This window comes from Leptonychotes weddellii, chromosome 2, assembly GCF_054177405.1.
Source record: "Leptonychotes weddellii isolate Sample4059 chromosome 2, ASM5417740v2, whole genome shotgun sequence".
Classification (NCBI taxonomy): Eukaryota; Metazoa; Chordata; class Mammalia; order Carnivora; family Phocidae; genus Leptonychotes; species Leptonychotes weddellii.
In genome coordinates this window covers 130671546-130694055 of record NC_138370.1, presented here as the reverse complement: position 1 = coordinate 130694055, position 22510 = coordinate 130671546, and the positions used below count along the sequence as shown (strand labels likewise).

Genomic DNA, 22510 nt, shown 5'->3' with positions numbered 1-22510 from the left:
GCTTCATCTCTGTTTTAATTAAAAAATAAAACGTGGCAACTTCTGGTGACTTAGGACAGACAGTATGCTTTTTTCCCAAAGTTAATATACATTGAAGCCAAACAAAACTGTATTTGAAGCTAACTACTAACTCGGGATTCTTGGAAATCATATTTAATCTATATCAGCCTCAATTTCCTCAAATATAAAATAGAAACAGTATATATCTGGCAGGGTTATTGCCAGAATTTCCATATACTTAGCATGTAGCTGGGTCTAATAATACATGGATATGAACTTGTTTTTTTTTTTTTCCTGTAACAGTTCTGTTTTTTATCCATTAGAGCATGAGGATGTTTGCCCTTATAATCGGGCTGATTAAACATTTAATTTAGATCAGTCAAAAGAGAAATGACAATGATTTTAATTGTACTATTTTGTTTATAGAGGTCTGTTTGTTCATTCTTTTTTTTTAAATTGCTTTTGTTTTGTTTTGTATCCTGTCCCTTTTCAACTTCTCACAATCAAGACTTGAGAACACTTCAAAATGGAAGTCTCCTCCAGTCAGAAACATCGTACCTGTTAACTGTATGATATCAGGATTGGTAGGAGATGAAGAATCATTTAGTTTCTTTATTGTGGAGATGAAAATCTAAAGATCCAACCAGGTCCAGGAGGCACAGAGGGTATTCCCAAGCCTGAATCCTGAGAAGTCTCCACACTCACATTATACAGTCCAGTTTTTTTCTTCTGTACCACATACCCAAACAAAGTAAAACCAACAAAACCAACAAAACAAAACTTGAATAAAATGACACTTCAATACTCCAACACTAAAACATTTTTTTTAAAGCTTCCTATACAATTTATAGGAGAAGACCAGCAAGGCAAAGAAATTTATGTACACAAGAATGCACAAAGCAGAAAGGTCAGAAATGGATTGAGAGATCTTAACCTACTGATCCACACTCTCTCTCAAACACAACATGTATACGGTGTTAAGCTGGTGTTTAACCTCCCATGTGAATGGCTGCTTAGAAAACATGGGATGACTTCTAGTTTGGTTCCTGATTATTCACTTGTGTAGCCTAAGTATAGGGCTTCTACTAAGACCCTCAGAATCCTAACATGTTCTTCTCATTCATACTTTGCTCACTCAGTCTTGCTTTGCTTTATGTCTTCCATTCTCCTGACCCTACATTATTCCTCCTTTCTAGCCACCTCGAATTGCCTTTCCACTTCCTCAGTTTGAGGTCTTGCCTGAGGGACCAGAACCTCTTCCAGATGACGATGGTGGCTCCTAGGTCTCTCTGGGGTGGCACTGATTCTATGTGCAGTATAGTGCAGCTGATACAGGCAACAGACTAAGTACACATGTGATTTGAACCAACGTGACAAAATTAAGTGGAGCTTAATTATTTGTAATGGATAACACATAATATAGTGGAAAGACAGACTTTGGAACAAGCACACCTGGGTCGAAATGTCAGTTTGCCACTTTCTAGTTTTAGTTTGAGTGATCGTAAGAAAATTGGGGGGACTGGGTGGCTCAGTCAGCTAAGCGTCTGCCTTCAGCTCAGGTCATGATCCCAGAGTCCTGGGATCGAGCCCCGCATCTGGCTCCCTGCTCAGGAGGGATTCTGCTTCTCCCTTTCCCTCTGCTCCTCCCCCTGCTCATGCTCTCTCTCTATTTTACTCTCTCTCTTAAATAAATAAATAAAATCTTAAGAAAGAAAGAAAATTAACCTCTCTGAGTTTCAGTTGCTCTAGAAGCTATAGCTCACAGGATGTTGCCAGCTTTAAAAAAAGTGAATAAGATATTTAACAGTATTGGCATATAGTAGGTCTTTGCAGTCATATCAACTCTTCTTCAGGCTTTACCATCTCATTTAAGATATCCTGACAATTCTGGTGTTCAGAATCTTAAGCCTTATTTCTTAGGATCCCTATTATTTCTAGTTCTAGCTTTGACACTCACTTCAAAGTCAAACTATTCCCTTTGGCCCACTTTTGTATTTTCTGGGACCAAGCTCCTTTTCTCCTCAAGTTTAATTCCATTCTCTTCAAACTTCACATGAAAATAACAAGTTCTCCAGAGGTCTGATCAGGGAAATCCTTGAACCAGTCTTTTTTTTTTTTTTAATTTTTTTATTGTTATGTTAATCCCCATACATTACTTCATTAGTTTTAGATGTAGTGTTCCATGATTCATTGTTTGTGCATAACACCCAGTGCTCCATGCAGAATGTGCCCTCCTCAATACCCATCACCAGGCTAACCCAACCTCCCACACCCCTCCCTTCTAGAACCTTAGTTTGTTTTTCAGAGTCCATCGTCTCTCATGGTTCGTCTACCCCTCCGATTTCCCCCGCTTCATTCTTCCCCTCCTGCTACCTTCTTCTTCTTCTTTTTTTTTTCTTAACATATATTGCATTATTTGTTTCAGAGGTACAGATCTGAGATTGAACAGTCTTGCGTGGACCAGTCTTTTCATTGAAGATGCAGAATGCCCTTGATTAAGACTTTCACCTTCATCAGATTTTTTCAAAACTCAGATATTTGTCCAACTCTGTGCTTCCTGAATGGCAACTTTCTTCCTTCTTCAGACGCTGAACAATGTTTGTTATTCATGGACTCCCCATTCCTGTAGTATTTATTCAATTACTTGCAACACGCCCAGTTTGTCCAGTTTATTTCCCCCTTAAACTGAGATAAAAATTTTCACACTTACTCATACAAACACACTCAAAAACCTCCTCATTCTTTAAATAAGGTCCTGACCTGAGTTGCTGACCTGATGCAGACTGAACTGCACAGAGAGTATTCCCACTTCCCAATATTCCATGTGTCCTAGAAGGGTAGGTCACCATCCCCGGGTGGTGGTAGCAACACCAGTACATGTTAGAACAAATGACAAAAACAAAAACGAACTCCAGAACTTTGTCTAGGGTTATCTCTCATTGAAATTGGTTTTATTTTATTTTTTTTAAAGATTTTATTTATCTATTTGACAGAGACAGAGATAGCGAGAGCAGGAACACAAGCAGCGGGAATGGGAGAGGGAGAAGCAGGCTTCCCGCCGAGCAGGGAGCCTGATGCGGGGCTCGATCCCAGGACCCTGGGATCATGACCTGAGCCGAAGGCAGACGCTTAACGACTGAGCCGCCCAGGCGCCCTCATTGAAATTGGTTTTAAATTTTAAAGCTAAATAGCATGTATTGAGGATTTTTTTTTTTTTTTTTTGCCAGATACTAAGCTACATGAGCCTCCAATCTTTAAAATCTAATCCAGGTTTTGAAATCATAAACAATACTTTTATTGTGGGAGATGGGGAAGAAAAGAAAAATTTTTCCTATGCACTAGTTTCTAGTGTTATATATTGAGAACAGTAACATCTCTGGTCTGACAACAAAGCATGGAAGAAATCAACCTATAAAAACAAAGTGCTATCCCCGAGTATTGCTTTGAAAAAACTGCTAATAGATGTTTTCCTCTTATCTGTGGTAGGAAAAATTTTCTATTTTGAATTTAACTCCATTTTCACCTGAAGAGTGAAGTTCCCCCAAGTTTAAGTGCATTACCTATTGCTCCAGTCTGTGTGGGTCTGAACAGGAACCGACTTAAGTTGGCTCTATCATTACTTTTTAAATTCCCTCACCACCCCTCTCTGCTGACTGTGTCAAAGAAAGCTACTGCTGTCACAAAGCAAGGAGTACTCACTGTTGTGACATTTCTTTTCTCTGGGCAGTGACATGTTTGAAAGGAGACTGCCTAGTTCTATGTAAAGTATGGAAGACAATCAAGCCTAGTTAAGCAAACCAGGGTTGACAAATTAAATCATGCTTGAAGCAAGACAGCAACAACAGATGACACACAAAACCTTCTAAAGAGAATTTTAAATAAATAAATAATATAGGTCAGTGTGGTTCTAAAAAAAGAAGCTTTTAAAATTGGAAGGTACTGGGAGTCAGTGAATATCAGAAAACCTTCACCGGAGCAAAAAATTATGTTGCCTTTTGATGGTAAGGTGAAAAACTAGAGCTATAGTGTTGGAAAGGGAAGCATGAGGAGAACACTGGAAAACCTTGGTGAGATCACATCACATCACCTTCCCATCCATAAAATGGAAAACACAATTTTGATAGCCCCACCCTTTATTTAGGAAATGTCCTAATGGAACCCTTTCAAAATGCTTTGAATTCACGGAGGCAAAGCCCTTATGTATATGGAGTAGTGTGTTATTATTCTCCTTCACAATCACACAGCAGGAACTTTGGAAGCATTCATTCTCCAAGTCTGATTCCTGCTAACAATTCCATCAAGGAGATGGAGTTATCCATCAGTCAAATTATCATTTGCTCTAATTGTTAATTCCCCCAAACTGTGGCTCTTCGCTCTTTCCTTTCCTTTTCTTCTTTTAACTATACCTTAACAGCACTCAAATGAGCAGGATATCGTCAAACTTAGAATAGATCAAAGCATATCAAAAATTACTTCAGTTCTTATACACAAATTCCTACCAGCCAGGCTTAAAGGCAGACAAAACATTTAAACACCGAAGAAAATAAAATACTAGAAGGCAAGATGTGACCCACATCCATAACCAGAAATAATAAAGGATACAAAAGCATTTTTTCATGTAATAAAAACCAGTTATGAGATCATGGATGCCTTAGAATTCATATTTTTATTGTTACAGTTAGTGGATGATACCCTTTGTAGAAAGAACTATGCCAGGGCTAGCCACTGCATGCCTTCCTGCTTTATAATAATCGGCATGTCCTTCTAGACTAATGTATAAGTGAAATTGAAAGGCAATACATTATACAGTTTAGGTAAACAGCCTCCTTGCCTCTTCTCCTGTAAGGAGCAGAAACTGGATATATTAATAAATCAATTAGATTGATAGCTACAGGTTAAGCTTCTTCTTAGTTGCTTAGAAAGTTAGTGTTCTATGCAACCCTTAAAAGTGGTTGAGTAGATTTTTCAAGGCTAAATAAATTTATACAGCTAGAACACAAAACATTTAACATATGAATTGTAAAAGAAATATGGCCCTAAAAAGAATTTGTGCTTTTAATTCGGGATCATCATTGATGCTATATGTGATTACAAAGTACAAATCAATCATTCTACTTAACTGTGCTTATATACTGTACAAAGTACAGTAGTAGAATGAAGAATCTAAAGTTAAATATACAATTCTAATCCCAAGTCTAAATATCTAAAAGGTAAAAGAAAACTTGAAAAAGATCCAGCAACAAACACCTAGCAATGCTAAATTAAACAGAACAAAGATTGGGGTTAGTTTGTTATGTTTTGTTTTAACGTAGGGAAGTTGTAAGAAAAGTATTATATGTTTTTTAAAGTCCAGGACAGGCAGTCCACAGGGGACAGAAACAAAAGGGAGCTAAAGCATGGTTTGCTGTGGGGCCTGCTAGAGCTAATCCTGCTTCTCTGCAGGCCAGGTGGTGTGAGGTGGGCTGTGGGAAACTCTGAGACTTGGATTTTAATGCTCCAGGGTCCAAAAAGAGACATAACCTCTTGTTAAGTGGGGAACCCTTCAGAAAGCTTGAAACCTTGAAGAGCTAGCTGGATACCCTCAAAAGAGAATGGGGTAAAACCCTGCCCATGTGCACAAGGACAGCCGAAGAGGCTTCTGTGTGCATGATCTCTTGATGGGGAGAAGAAATCAATCTTCAAGAATCAAAATCTGTACCTTCCCTGGGTGAAGTTTAGGTGTGTAAATTTACACTAGCCACAAAAGCCACCTTAATGCTAAATATTAGAATATTTCTAAATCCTGGCTGCACATTACCATCACCTAGGGAGCTTTAAAAAAAATAGTGACAGCCTGGCCAGTACTACACAACAGAATCAGAATCTACTGTAGCAGCATCCAGCAATTATATGGTTTAAATTATTGCATTGCACTATAATTGTTGAGAATTGCAGAATTAGATAAAACTTGGTCCCAATAAAACTTCATCAATAGGGGGAAATGCTAAGTCATGTGAGGAACTCCTACAAGTCAATGAAAAAAAAGAAGCAACCCCAAAATAAATAGGTAATTCATAAACTGGAGTGATAGGACATGGGTGTCATTTGCATTTTTTTCTCTACTTTGCTGTGGTTTGATTTTTTTCTGCTAATTTTCTAATATTGCCCATTTATTATAATAGTAGAAAGAATAGACAGTAAGTATGGGATTCCTAAGTCAAGATGTAATTAGCAGAAGTTAAAAAAAAAGAAAATAATATCATTAAATCTAATACTGTCAAAAGTTATATAACTACAATCTATATCAAAAACCATATTAAGGAACATCTGGAGGAGGAGATAAAGATATAATTAATGCATAATAGTTCTAAAACAACATGAATAGTGAAATATCTTGACAAATATCCAAAGTGATTAGGGTAAATATTTTGCTTTTGTTTCCCTTGCTGGACAAAGTTTTAATCTTGATTTGCACTCCTATTTTCTCACTCATAAAAGAAAGTATACTAGTGAAATTCTTGAGTCTCTCTGTCCCTCCCTACCCCCATCTCTCTATGCTATACCTCATATTTACAGTAATACTAATAACTGCTTTGTAAATTATACTTTGGGTAGGTCTGTAGGATGCTTTATTATGATGATGACACATTCTGTATTGTTATTGTGCAAATGGATTGTAACATTAATGAACTGGAGTTCCATCATGATCATACGGATAGAGAATTAATGATTATATTTATTCTCAAGTGGTTCATACTATACAACTCACCTCTTGACAATAAACATTTATTAAAATGAGGTACACTGGATAGGGTCCTTTTATTATAATAAATTAATATAGAATGATAATTATTAGAAAAATTAATGATATAGATCTTACAAAGGCCACATCTTAATTGCTATATTCTGAATTGATTTAAAATCCATAACATTTTAATGTGGTAGGAAACAAAACATAGTCCCTTTTGTTTTATTGTTTGCCTCTTTTGTTATTATTTGGGTAGCAGAAAAAGTACTTTCATGAAGTCTGATAACACAAATCAATATAGCTATCATAGGAAGAGCTGTGTGCATAGAGAAATTTAATGTTTAAAACTCACAGAATGTAATTCAGCAAACATCTCAGTGTCTGCTCTCAGATTTTCAAGAGCAAAAAGTTAAGAAAAAAATGAATGCAAATGGTAAGAAACGAAGTAGCCAACCCTTTCATAAAATCATTGAGTAAACTAAAACCTTAAAAGTGAACTGTAAAATCACCAGGAGTTTCTGTGTGTAGTAAATTAAGGACATTGGGCTTTAAGATGACGCAGGCCTCAGTTCGAATCTCACTCTTCCAATTCATAAATGTGTGACTGTGGACACCTATGTGAAGATTCACAAATTACTAACCATTGTTGGATCAAAGAAACATTAAATTCTTAAAAAAAAAAAAACCCTTTTATTCTTTCAATGAGTGTAATAACTTACAAGGAGCTACCCACAATACTACTCAAAAATACTGAATTGTTTCATGTTTGATATGCCTGTTTGACCATATATTTTATTAAGAATTCTCTATCCTGAAGATAGCATATCCTGAAGATAGTATATAAACAGACTCTTTCAGCAGGTAATTTCAGGAATTTGCAGCTCTTTTATTACCCTAATTTTAATATGCAAATACATCTTAAAATATAATTTTAGAAAGTAAAGAGATATACACAAAATTGATTAATATAATATAAAGGATCTCTGCACTGAAAGCCCCCCTCTGCTTGTTAAAACTGCTCCCTAATCTCTTTACATGGCTTTTTTTCCCCTCCATATCTATGTTAAATATCACCTTTCCAGAGAAATATTTTCTTCTTGCCCTATCTAAACTTGCACACTCACACTGCCATTAGCAACTCTCATAATTTGTTAGTGTAGATGTGAGTCTATATGTATGTTTGTACACCTATGTGTCTGCATTCCTAGGATGAAGAATTGCATATATGGAATACAGTACCCAGTACTTAAAAAATGAGTGATAGGGCGCCTGGGTGGCTCAGTTGGTTAAGCGACTGCCTTCGGCTCAGGTCATGATCCTGGAGTTCCGGGATCGAGTCCCACATCGGGCTCCCTGCTCAGCAGGGAGTCTGCTTCTCCCTCTGACCCTCCTCCCTCTCATGCTCTCTGTCTCTCATTCTCTCTTTCGCAAATAAAAAGAATAAAAAAATAAAATAAATTAAAAAAATGAGTGATAATAGCTAATCAGAGAGCAAATCTTCTTTATAAAGGCAGTTCTAATATATTTGCATAGTTTTGATCACCCAATAAATATAAATGTGGGATTATCCTTTGATAAATGATACTGCTCAAGAATATGTCTATTTTGAGAAAAAGAGAGCATTTTCTAACCCGAAACTACCCTATATTTTACAATAGACAGACACATACTCCTGTAAATACATTTTATTTTTAATGAGAGATATAAGGAGTAGCCAATGTTCATTGAATAAATACAGTGTGTTAGGCAGTAAGTAATTTCCATATAATGTCTCACAGCATTGCTTGACTTAGAGATGGAGAAAGAAAGGAATTGGGAGGTTCAATAACTTACACAGGGACATAGAGCTGATAAATGGCAGAGGCAGGATTGGAATCCAGGCATTCTGGACAGAATACAGATTTGTGCTCAAACCACTAGAGTATGCTACCTCTCAAAAGCAGCATATTCCCCACGATATCCAAGTTAAATCAATCATGCTTCAAATGTACACATCCTTCATTCTGCAGAATTTAAAAAAAAAACATTCACTTTTGCAAAGGTAATCAGTTTATAAACATACTTAGTTTTAGCAGCACATCTCACCTACTTATACTGACAGGAGTATATTTTAATTACTGGGTTTCAACTGGTCATGATTTTGCCCCCAGGGGACATTTAGCAATCCATGGAGGCATTTTTGACTATCAAAATGGGGAGTGGAATATCCTACTGCATCTAGTAAATTAAAGGCCAGGGATTCTGTTAAATATCCTACAATGAATAGGACCACCCCATCGCCTAACAAAAAATATCAATAGTACCAGTGTTGAGAAACCTTGATTTGGAAAAGAAAAAGAAAAAAATGAAAGCAAAAATAAATGCAAGGTATGCTCTAAAACTGTAACAGAACTAATCCAAAACTATTAAGGAGTTAAAAGAAAAAAATCTATTTTATTATTTTCATGTATAATACCTGCAAATGGATGAAATGATTTAACCACTTAATTGTCTTGGTGATGGTTCTCAGAAGCAGGACACACACACACACACACACACTTGCATCACTGACACCCTGTACTTCCATAATTACCATCTTTTGTTAAAATGTTGAGATTAAAATTAGTTTCCTTTTGTTGCATAAAAAAGCATACCAAATAGAACCAAAAGTTCAACCCCTTTGATGTTCTTTGGTAATATGCCTAATTAAAAATAACTAGGCTCTCCAATGCATAATTACACAAGCACCTAATACACTGTATTTCCAGTCAATTTTGTTTCAAATATAAATATGCACCAGAAGTATGAATGATCGACATACTACTCCCTGCAGTATCTGTACTGTTTCTGAATCAAGGCTTTTTCTTGAGCTCAGTATTTTTGCTACATTTTCCTTGCTATGCAATCATCTCCCAGTTGGACAATTAATAAGTGCTTTTTCTCCACAGCCCTTGGCATGTAACCTCGCTTACCCTGTATTTTAGCATGCACTATATACCTTCTTCACTCTGACTGGTTTTGGCAGCGACCCACAATCTAAATCTCTTTCCTCCATTTGATATAAGTGAAACTATAATTATCTAGGGGTAATTTCAAATTACTACTTCATTCCACTAGCAACTGATGAAGATTAGTGGTCTTGCCTTGCATCTGAGTAAGTCAGCAACATAATCACAAGAGAACTCAGCAGGCAACATTTGATTCATGTGAACTCAATTACTTCTGTCAAACACATTCACTTCAATAAAAAGCAAAAACTTCCAAAATGGGTTTTTGCTAATAATTTTGCACTCAAAAAAAAAAAATTTCATGTGACTCTTAAGGGGAAAAAATACCATGGATTTCATCAGAAATACTAATAAATAACAAGTAGGAAAACATACTTGTATAAATGGATTTAATACATTATTAGTTTCTGAAAATAAAAATATTTCAAAGAAATAAATTTGTATACTTAAAACAGTTTATTATTGAAAATTTGGGCATATAAGTAAGCCATAGAAAAATAAATGCATTCTATAATTTAAGTTAATACAATAGAAACCAGAGTATTCTGTTACCTCATTAAAACCAGGTTATTATGGGGAAGGTAGTCAATTTCTCTTAAAGGAAGTAAAATAAGGGGACACGAAGATGCTAGATCATGAATTGCTAAATGGACAAGAATTCCTGAATCACTTCTTGATTGTCTTCTGGGTTGAAGCCGTATGTTAATGAGCTGCCTAGCATTCTGAATCCTGAATGTTTAGTCTCTAAAAGGCCTTGGGTCAACTCCATGATGCATGTATATCAGGTCACATGAGCATGATCTGACAGCAACTACCTGGTGAAATCCTGGTAGAGACTTAGTAAATATTAACATATGATAATCATTACAACAGTTTTACTCAAACTTCAGCTTCTTTATATAGTCATAACCTTAATTAAATCCCAACATATATTGATTATCAAAGAAACAGTAATTAAATGTAAATGTATAATAAGTGTATATTATAAATACATTTCAGGATGTGATGTTCTGAGGTCTAAATCACTAAGACGGTCTCCATTAACAGTTAATACATCATACACCAAGCATATATGGTTTAACACAAAGAACTTGAAAATTCGGCCTGAGAATCGTAGGACTAAGAAATGACTGGTTTAAGAGACACATTTGTCAATTTTGTGACCAAAGAGACTTTCTACAGATGATTTTAAAGGTAGAAAAGAAATCAATACGGTAGCTTTCCTTTATCCACGCTTTTGTTTTTGGCGGTTTCAGTTACCTGCAGTCAGCTGCAGAACAGAGACAGATGACCCTCCTGCCATATTGTCAGAAGGTCAATAGTAGCCAAATGATAGGGCGCAGTGCCTAAGTCATTCCCCTCACCTCATCTCATCATGTAGACATGCTATCATCTCATATCATTACAAGAAGGGTGAGCACAATACAAGGTATTTTGAGGGAGAGTGAGGACCTCATTCACATAACTTCTATTACAGTCTAGAATGGTTACATTTTGTTATTTGTTGTTGTTAATTTCTTGCTGTGCCTCATTTATACATTAGACTGTCTCACAGGAAAAAGCACAGTATATACAGGGTTTGGTACTATGGGCAATTTCAGGCATCCCTGGGGGTCTTGTAATGCAACCCTCTCAGATAAGGAAGGACTACTGCAATTTTAAACCACAATATTCTTTTATACTTTTGCCCATTCTACTCTCTCTTTTGATTCATTTCCCTATTTCTTGCCTTTTCATTTCTTGCTCATTCCTTAAGATAACATTCACCACCCCTGTCATCAAGGAGCGTGTGAGCCAGTGGGCATGAAAAGAGTCATTAATTAAATAATAAATCAACAAAAAGATTCGGGCGCCTGGGTGGCTCAGATGGTTAAGCGTCTGCCTTCGGCTCAGGTCATGATCCCGGGGTCCTGGGATCGAGTCCCACATCGGGCTCTCTGCTCCTTGGGAGCCTGCTTCTCCCTCTGCCTCTCTGTCTCTGTCTCTCATGAATAAATAAATAAAATCTTTAAAAAAAAAAAAAAAAAAAAAAAAAAAAGATGCAAAATCTTAACTCTAAATGGCTCTATGAAGGGAAGATATATAGGTAAAGAATAGAGAGGCCTGATCTTGAAGACTCAGGGATAGCTTCGCTGAGGAAGGGGTGCTGGATGATAGATCTGAAGGATCAGTGTGAGTTAATCAGGCATGAAGTAGGTAGAAGAATGTTTCAGGGCAAGGGAACAGAATCACAGGACAAGTAGTAAAAGTGAGCTTTTGAGAAAGTGAAAGAAAGTCAGTGTGACTAGTGCACAGAGAAGAAGAGGAAGCATAGTTTAAGATGTGTCTGGAGTGAAATCATGCAGAATCTTAAGCTACTGTAAAAACTTTATCTTAAAGGAAACGATTGAAGTATTTAAAGTTTGTGGTGGGGGTGAGTGGACAGAGAAGGATAGGTGTGTGAAACAACAAGATTTGCATTTTTGTAAAGGCGATACATTCACATGACTCAAAAATCAAAATATTATTATATAAAGTCATTCATTATATTGGAAAGTAAAGTTCCAACAAGACATGCCTATAGATTGGAGGAAAAGAAATAGAGAAAAGTGGATGAGTTTAAGAGACAGCCTGGTTGTAATTCCTACAAATATTTTGTGATGGGTAGGAACCAGGAAGTGAGTAGGAAGGAGATGTTAAGAATGATTCCTAGATTTCTGACCTACCAAGAATAGTTCGAAAACATCAAGATCCACACTTAATGGTTTGGGGATAGCATGTTAAGACCATAGAATGATTTAAAGTTATGGTGGAATTTTATATGACACGCACAGACACATTTACATTTGCATATTCATATTATGTGTAGATATAAATGTCTCAGGAATATCTGTGATACCTTAATTGTCCAAAATAAACCTTCAACATTTATTTATTCATTCAATGACGTAAGTTATTTATAGAATAAATATTTGAAATTCCTCACAGAGTGGCCACATACCATCTGTATTTTGGGGGGAAAAAAGGCACCATTCATATGTTCTACATTGTGTAGAACACCCTCTGGGGCTGTGTAGTTCACAGCCTTCATGACCCCACAACTTTTATTCCTACTACCAGGATTGGGTAATAAATGAATTTAGACAGTCCAGCTTAGTAAAGTTTTCTACAATTCAGGCTACCTAGTTCACCCCACTGTCTCTCAATTAAGTTTCTACTCCTCAATTATTAAAAGTATGAGAAGAGAAAGATATGCACTGAGTACCTGGACTAAGAAACATTCTGTCAGAACACTACTTCCCCAAGATACTTTCATGATAAGCATGCACAGAACCTTTTAATCCCCACAACAAACAAAAATTATCCTTTAAATGCAGAGGTCTTTTATACCCTCTCTCCATTTGGATGAAGACAAAGGTCATTGTGTTCTGACCTAAAGTGACCACATACTGTTCTCTTAAGTGACATAAATAATCAAGTAGAGCATTTGATTTATAATTCTAGTCAACAAAATTTTAGAAATAGTAAGATTTATATTGTAAATATTTTAGACAAAATAATGAAATGTATTCAACAGATTATATTTAATCTCCTGCTTCTGATTCTACAATTATACATATCTTCACCTTACACTAAAAGGACTATTCAAGAAGAAAAGTTAAAATAATGGTAGTTAGGATTTTCCTTTAAATCCAATCCCAAACAAAAAATAATTCATTTCCCTGAAAAGTTTAAAATTATTTGCAAAACATAATTTTGATTTAATAGAACTGCATATATATGTATATACATATACAAAGGCATAGAGAGTTGTAGACCACATTAAAAAGAAACCATAAACTTAATTGTAGATGATATTGTAGGAATACAAAATAAGAGCTGATGCTAAAAAAGAATTTTAAAGATGGTGCAATGTGTTTCTAAAGAGAAATAATTAAACAAAGTTACCATTATTTACCTATCATTTCCCTACTTTTGATTCCCTGGATCTATAATCAATTTACAGTCAGTCCTGAACAAACTTGAGCAAGTTTAATTCACATAATATAATGGATTTAGAAAAAAAAAATGCACCTGATGCTACCAGGTGGTATTAGGGGACTTTTCAGTACTTAGTTTTCTCTTCAGTTAACAGTAACTCTCATTACCTATTTCGCATGTGCACAGCATGGTGAAAACAAGTTCAGGTTCATAAGGATGAATGATTTTTTTTTTTAAAGTAAAGATGCTTTCTTCCTCATAAGCTGTTCTTCACTCTGACATAAAGTATCAACCTATTCCAAAAAGCCATGGTTAAATATCTAAAACAGTTTAACTCACCATACTGTGGGCAAAATGAGGGTATTTTCAAATGAAGAGGGAAATACACATGATCAAGTTTCATCTTAAAAGAAAAATTAAAACAGAAAAAAATCCCCAGGTGTAAATTGCTTTGAAATAACTTTTTTTTGTATTGGCTCTATCTCCAAAGTTATTTTCTTGGGTACTACTTAATATGCATTCAATACTGACTGGTAAATTTTTAAAAGCAAACATGTAACAGCACTTATATGTAAACAACACAGTGAACTAAGTACTGTCAGCTGACAAGTATTTTCATACAGAGTTCATATGGTTGAACTTATTTTAAAGGCAGTTAAAAGCATGCCAAACAAGTCTCATCTAACATTTGCATTTGAATTTTATATAGCAAGGTAAGGGTACTATTTTCTCTTCATGGAGAGAAAATAGCAGTAGAGTAGCAGAAAATAGAAAAAAAATTCTTTGGTTTGAGTTGCTCAAAAATAAAATTTCTGAAAGCAAAATGAATATGAAATACTACACTGCAAGTAAGACACTCTGAGTATTTTATGTATATCCAGTAAAATATTACATTAAATCTTTGATCGTTGCCAGAAATTTTAAAATTCTGAGAGAAATCAAACTTGAAGAGAAATAATCTCCATAAATTAGCAAAGTAAAAGCTCATCTGCTCATAATCACTGGAGGAAATACATATACATGATCCAACCGAAGTGGACAGCTCCTGCAGGTCTGCAGGCAAATTCTTACCTTGACAGGTGCCATTTTTCTCTTCATATCCTGCCTTGCACATGCATTTCCCGATGGGCACCAGCCACTCCCCTTCAGCACTGCAGTGCATTTTGGGTGGTTCATCTGTCACAGAATGGTTGACACAGGAGCCCGACACTTCAAGCAATTGCGAAGAATCAGCTCCAGTGATTGTGTCGGGGAACACAGCCAAGTGTCTTACCACAGAAGGGCATTTTTTATAGTACACACGCACAGAAACCAAAGCAATGCAAGCACCCACATCTTGAAAAGCAAGATAAAATCCCTTTTTGCTTAGAGGTCCTACATCTCTGACCTCTGTATTCAGTTTCATAACCCGGTCACCAAGATCAAGCTCCGTAAAGCTTTCATCGGCAGCAATGGTATCAATTTTGATGTATTGGTTTTCCTTGATGTTTCTCCCATTCTCATCATCTGATTCAAAGTAATACATGTTAAAGGTTTCCTTACAGGTTCCCAGTCCTCCAGGAAGACTGTTGCAGTCCCGCAGAGTAAACTTGAGTTCTATAAAGATTCTGGAAGCACCTTCGTTGGAAATCCAACTGGTCAAAAGCCAGTTATTCTGATTCTGTTCCATAACTTTGCATACTTGGTATGTGTGGATAGGGGCATAATTTTCATCAACTTCACCAATCTCTTCCCACTGTATAAATAGAAAGATTTTTTTTTAATATTTAGAAAATAACTAGCAAAAATTATCAAAGAAAACTATTTCAGACATAGAAATTTCTGCAGCCTTAATCTATGTTATTGGGAAAAGGAGCAGTACAATGAGAACTAAAAAAAAAAAACAAAAACCTTTTTAAATTAAGTAAAGTAATAGAACATCATTCATTGTCTCCACTAATTCAAAAGTTAACGCAAATGAATTTGATGGGGGAAAAAAGCATGTATTTAAGAGATAAGGTAGAAGTAAATTGAATATGGGTGCATTTAACAAGAAGGAACAGTGAAAGGAAATTATGTATATTTGGAAAAAAGTTAAGTATGTAAACTAACAGAGTAGATAAAGTGTTACAGAAAAAAGCAAGTACATTTTCTTTTTAAAAGACAACAGTGGAAAAAAAGCAGTAAATGTGAAAAAGAAGGGAGAAAAATGTAACACGTGAATCCACACTTATTTAATTCTGGCATGTTATAAATAACACATCAATGTAATAATACTTGCAAGAAAATTCATTAGTTTAAAATTAATAGTAGGTGCTTATTTCATTGACTCAATCTGCTTGAGATTCTTCTGCAAATTTGATACCTAAATGTTTATTCATAGGTTTATCTATGAAACATACACCTAGAGACAGATATAAAATAGAGATAAAAATTATATATGAATAGCTTTGCCAATTTGAATCCTGAGTTTTTGGTATATCCTGGGAATGCATTAATTATTTTTTACCAACCCGTTATTTCATGCATAATGACCTTAAGAGTTCTGAATATATATATATATATAGGATATAGGATACAGAAAGAAATTAAGTATGATTTATATAGCTTCCAAAATATTAGGTCAAAGAGATCTAAACTTATCTCTTTCCCAATAAAATATTCCAGTTTTAAGACTTTTGATGTCCCATAATCACTTTCTTTTTTTTTATTTTTATTTTTTAAAGATTTTATTTATTTATTTGAGAGAGAGAATGAGATAGAGAGCATGAGAGGGGGGAAGGTCAGAGAGAGAGGCAGACCCCCTGCTGAACAGAGAGCCTGACATGGGACTCGATCCCGGGACTCCAGGATCATGACCTGAGCCGAAGGCAGTCGCTTAACCAACTGAGCCACCCAGGCAACCCCCATAATCACTTTCTTAACAGTATAGAACCAAATTTTTATTCTCCATAAAGACATTATTATTATAATTTAAGAAGTTTTTTAAAGAATCTGTGTGTACAAAACTATATATATTTTTTGTTTTAAATCTTTAAAAATGACCCTGAAACACAAAGAGCAATGAAATCATACTGACTTCCAATAAATCCAGAATGTGATTTCAGACATTAAATATTATAGATAATAAACTTCATAGAACTTCATCTCTTTAGACATGAAATTAAATAGAGCATTATTTCTTGATTCTATTCAACTGACAAAGATGTGAAAAATGTGGAGTCACAAGGGATGCACATAAATCGTGTACCTTAGATGGTCCCTCTCAAAATTCTAGCTGCCATCAGACAGACATAAGTAAAAGGTGCTAATGAGGGAAAACTGCTGAGCTCCTTAAATTCACAAGAGAGAGACATCAAGATTTTATCTTAACCACTTTCACATCATGGTGTTATGTGAAGCCTTAGTTCTTTCATTTAATCTCACTTTTGTCTTCTCTCAAAAATGTACATAAACTCTACTTAGCCTCAGATTTCCAAAACAGCTTTCCATCTCAGCAGTCTGTCACTAAACTATTTACTGTCTTGCTGGAGTGATCCAGCTATCAATCTCTTTATTATAAATGGTTACTGAATGCCATTATTAACATTTCATGCAAAAGAATACCTCGACTACCCAAATGAAAATCACACAAATGATCAGATACTTGTTAAATTAAATATATATTTTTTGAATTAATAAAATGGAAATAGCATCAAAAAAATTCTTCTCTAAAAAAAAAAATCAGGATTCTACATTATCTCTGTTTTAGACTTACTTTATAAGTCTTCCAATACAAAACACAAACAGATTTCAAATCCTTGACCTTAAATCATTTATAAAAAAAAAACTATCTTTGCATTATAATTCCAATAGGACACTGCTAGCAAGTAAGAGGAGCTGGACAAGTAAAAGGAATCAGAGCAACAACATCTTCCAAGAAGATTATAAGGCAAGCAATTCACAGTCTTTGTACAAAATCCAAGGTACCACAAATATTATTAAAAATGCAAGCCAAGCAGCACTTGACAAGACAGCTTAATAGTTACTGCTTCAGGTGATAATTTCAAAGTATGGTCATAAGCATCTTACTTCTCTGAATATTCTCAATTAAGATGAGAAAAACTGTAATTTTCTTTGATGTTAGAATCTATCATGGTGGAATTTATTTATTTTTCTTTTCAAGTGTCCAAAATATAAATGAAGGCTCACATTTTCTATTTTTAATGTGTGAACAGAAATACTTTAATTTAAATAATTATAGCCATAAGCCATTCAGAGAATCAACTAGGTAATACATACACGTGAATATCTGCTACTATGTGGACATTCATAGGCTAAGAAATAGACAAAAAAAATCATTTATTTTGGATTGACTAGTTGAACCAAAACTTCAAATTCTTCCAAGTTTTCTTCCTTTTTAATACAGAGTGGGCATCTTGCTGCCTTCAGCAAAGATTATACTGATGAAGAAGAAACAAAGGGGATGAAAAGAAAGTAACACTCACCAAGAACTTAAGAATGTGGCAGGTATATTCCTAGACATTTTTGCAAATATCATGTTAAGGAAATTATAGCAGTTTAATGAAGGCACAGATAGAAAACACAATACTTTTGGTTCAGTTTTGTTCGATTTCCTATGACCCCATGGTTTAATAAAAGTATTTGCTGTTCCTTGATTACTACAAGCAGTGTGCCTGGGCATTTTGGAAATGTGGTCACTGAATGCAATATGGTGGTGTGCTCTTTTCTTCAAGTCTAGCAACTTCTCAAGGCCCACCCTCTGAGCCCATGCTTTTCTCTATGTTTGCTTCCTCCTTACTCCTATTCCTTTAAGATTAAAGAACTGGTTTTACACAGTCAGCTTGGACTGGCTTGATTTCTTTCCCAGATGCTTGAGGTTGCTCCTTTTCCTGCTGGGCCCTGAAAACTCCAAGTTGTATTGGAATCCTATGCCTGACCAGGCATCGCAAGCCAGCCACAGTCATCAGAACAGGGGCAAACAAAAAGGACTTATTTTCATAAACACCCAAAAGTTAGGGTTACCAACTTTTCCTACCCAAACCAGAACTACCCATAACTCAAACACTCTATTCTAGTCATTTAATGTCCCATATAAATATTAGAAAAGGTCTTAAAAGATCTGGCCCTACTATTCATATTAGAAATGAGGAAATTGAAGACTGAACAAAAGGAAAGATTTTCCCAAGCTCAAAGAGGACAACCCTTTCCATCTGAGCATTCCATCTGCCTGTGTCTACCTCTGTCTTCTTGTTGGCACATCTCTGTCCTTGATGTGTGTATTTGTGTGCAGGATTCCTTGATTCACTGCCATCAATTGCTAGCCGACTCTGTCAAAACAAATTCACATTTTTTTTCGGTATCATCTAGCTGTAAACCTTTCTTCTTTATCTCTTTTCCTTTCTTCTTTCCTTCATTCCTAACATCCTTCCTTGCTTCCTTCCTTCTTTCCTTCCTTTCTCCTTCCCGCCCATCTCTTTCTTTCTCTCTCTATATATACATACATACACAAAGACACACACATATATATAACATATATATTAATACTCTGAAATACAGATATGAGACTAGAGACATGGTTGCCTTATTCTCTACTGTATCTCAGAGTCTGACACCACAGGGCACAGATTAAAGTACTTGATAATTTTTTTTTTAAAGATTTTATCTATTTGACAAAGAGAGCACAAGCAGAGGGAGAGAGAGGGAGAAGCAGGCTCCCTGCTGAGCAAGGAGCCCGATGTGGGACTTGATCCCAGGGCCCCAGGATCATGACCCAGGCCGAAGGCAGCCGCTTAACCGACTGAGCCACCCAGGCATCCCAGTACTTGATAAATATTTTATATGAATGAATATCAAATGTATACACATTCCTCCTTAGTCCAGAGATCTGCTAATTCAAAACATACAATAATTCAAACATGGTAAATAAAGATTGTATGATTTGTCTTTTGTGTTTGTTCACACAAAGACAAATTTTGTTCTGTGTAAATTGTCTGAATTTTATAAATTTTAAAAGGAGAGTTTATAAATTCATGGTTTTTTTTGAAAACTATTCTTCAATAAAAAGCTGTAAGCATTTAAGATATTTTATTTTTATTATTATGTTAATCAGCATACATCATTAGTTTTTGATATAGTGCTCCATGATTCATTGTGCGTAACACCCAGTGCTCCATTCAGTACATGCCTGGTGATGGGTATTAAGACATTTTCTTTAGGTCACTAATCCATACAATTATCTGGAGTTCAGTTTTGTGTATTAACCTAAAGAACTAATTTTCATTAACATTACATTTGAACAATTTTAACTTATAGCTTAGTGTAAGTGTTATTTTTGACCATATGTTTAAAAATATTGTTTTCACTTTTTACTCACTAGTCTTCTTCACTATTCGTACAGATTAAAAGCTCAGAATATAGCATATGAGCTGGCAGCACTACACTTTATTTCATATTTCAGTCAAACAATATTTTCTTAGCGATTTTCTTTGGCAGAGTGATATAAAAATATAGCTAAGGATCAAGTGCTTTTAGTCTGACATGCCCAAAGCATAATTTTGTAGCAAGACCTTGTTTACCACATAAATGCTTCTTTGAACATAGGGATAACTGCCCATTATCCTTTAATATCACAATATTTTGCATAATGCCTTTTGAAATGCTCCAGAAAGAAATTAATTCCAGGCTTCCCATTATATTTAAAATACTTTTAGATGTCCTTTACTATGATCTGCAGTGTGCGTGTATCTGTATGTTGTATGTTTGCTAACTTCACTGAAGGTATCCTGATTTCAAATTACTAATTAACTGCTGTTTTTAAAAGAGCAGTACCTCTGCATTGCTTTAGAAAGTAACTAGAAAATAGTTTGACAATGTGCTCAAACTTGGAAGTAAGTCACTTTACCCATCTTAACCAGTGAGCAACACATTCCAATTGTTACCTCATAATATGTTTACCTAAAGTCTAGAATTCTGGAAGCTTCTTGCTATGCAAAAATAAGATGAAATATAATATAGGGGCACCTGGGTGGCTCAGTTGGTTAAGCATCTGCCTTCGGCTCAGATCATGATCTCAGGGTCCTGCATCGGGCTCCCTGCTCAACGGGAAGCAAGCACGAGCTATCTACTTCAGAAATTCAATCTTTCTAATAGCTATGGTTCTTTAGTAAAGTAAATGTGACAAAATATATCAACTTCCAACAAAAATAATTTGAACCAACAATCTCGTTCCATTTCCTCAATAATGTGTTACATTACATCAAATAGGCATTTGAGTTGCTTAAAACATCTTTAAAATTCACGAGTATGATGTAGAAATATTACTAGAGATAACTCAATTTTCTGTGTATGAATAAAGGTGAAGTCAGTTACATGGACTCAAATTCAATTCATGAAACAAATAAAAACACTCGAGAAAGACATAAATTAAACTTTCAAGTTTATACGAATATTTTCACAGGAAACCATAGACAATTGAGCATCTATATACAAAACTAAATATGAATGGCAATGAGATTTTTTTCCCTAGAAAAACAATTCATAGTTTGTTTCTTTAATGTTGAAGTTAGTAAATTTTTTTTTTGAAAAAGGAAAGAATAAATGAAAAGAAAGAAAACAATGAATTCTTTATTTGTTAAAAAAATTTATCCAAATGCAGATGAAATGAATTTGACATGGGGAAAATCAAAAGGACCATATCAGCTGAAATATGCACAGAGAAGTTCATGATTTTAGCAAAGCCAGAATTTCCTAGTAGATACTGTGATGAACACAATTTAAAAACAAAAAAGAAAATGTATATATCACAACTGCTTATACATTTATTGTTATTCCACATTTAAGAAGGCATAAAATAAAGTTTCACATAAAATTATAAAATATGTCATAAATACTTCAAGTTTTAAAATCTGGCTTTCTCCCTTGAAAAACTCACTCAGGAAAACAACTTCAAATTTATCAAATGGTCAATAATTTAAAAGGTGGCATGAGCTAAGTGGATAAGTATGCCTGGAATTAACAAATGAATAAACTGATTTAAGATCTTAAATGATCTCATTAGTGCTCTATCAAAAAGCAGTCCCATTAAATATGATACGGTATCTAGTTTGTCAGTGATTTTGTGGTATGAGTTATAATTTTAAAAGAAGCAGCTAAAATCAAACAGATTTATAAATCACTGATCGAGTTTAGTTCCGTATCAGTTATACTGTATATTAGGCACCATTCTTAAGTTATAGTAGCTTACCACTGTATATTTTCTATCATGTCATACCAAGAGATGGTCAATCCAACAACTGATAACATGCAAAACTGTAGGAATATTAATGATTCATGTACTATGAAAAAAGTTTATATAACAATAAAAGTTTACATAGACCGTGAGTTTCTATCTTTGTAAAGAAATGCTTGTGATCTCAATTCCATACTTACTTAAGCAAGAGTACATATTTACCATGAACATTTTAAGGTCTAAGAAGTCATACGTCTCTCCTATGTTTTAGGATTTCACAGTGGACACACATGTGTGAGGGCGCGCACACACACACACACACACCGTAAAGAATTCCTTCCTGACAGTCATCGTGAGATGTTAGAAATGGTCCTCCCAGTGTTATTTAAATGCATATCATCTCAATAACACTCAAAATTTCAGAGTGACAGGGCGCCTGGGTGGCTCAGTTGGTTAAGCAACTGCCTTCGGCTCAGGTCATGATCCTGGAGTCCCGGGATCGAGTCCCATATCGGGCTCCTTGCTCAGCAGGGGGTCTGCTTCTCCCTCTGATCCTCCCCCCTCTCATGCTCTCTCTCTCTGTCTCATTCTCTCTCTCAAATAAATAAATAAAATCTTTAAAAAAAA

The 22510-nt window shown here is 35.1% G+C and overlaps 1 protein-coding gene across 10 annotated transcripts in view; it reads right to left on the bottom strand.

Moving 5' to 3' along the window:
* EPHA5 (EPH receptor A5) overlaps positions 1-22510 on the bottom strand; it is a 343064-nt gene that overhangs the window by 256283 nt on the left and 64271 nt on the right. For all 10 annotated transcript variants that reach the window (XM_006727005.3, XM_006727007.3, XM_006727006.3 and 7 more), the window contains exon 3: positions 14746-15409. In XM_006727005.3, the coding sequence (XP_006727068.2) occupies positions 14746-15409 (664 nt within the window). The remainder of the gene's footprint in view (positions 1-14745; positions 15410-22510) is intronic.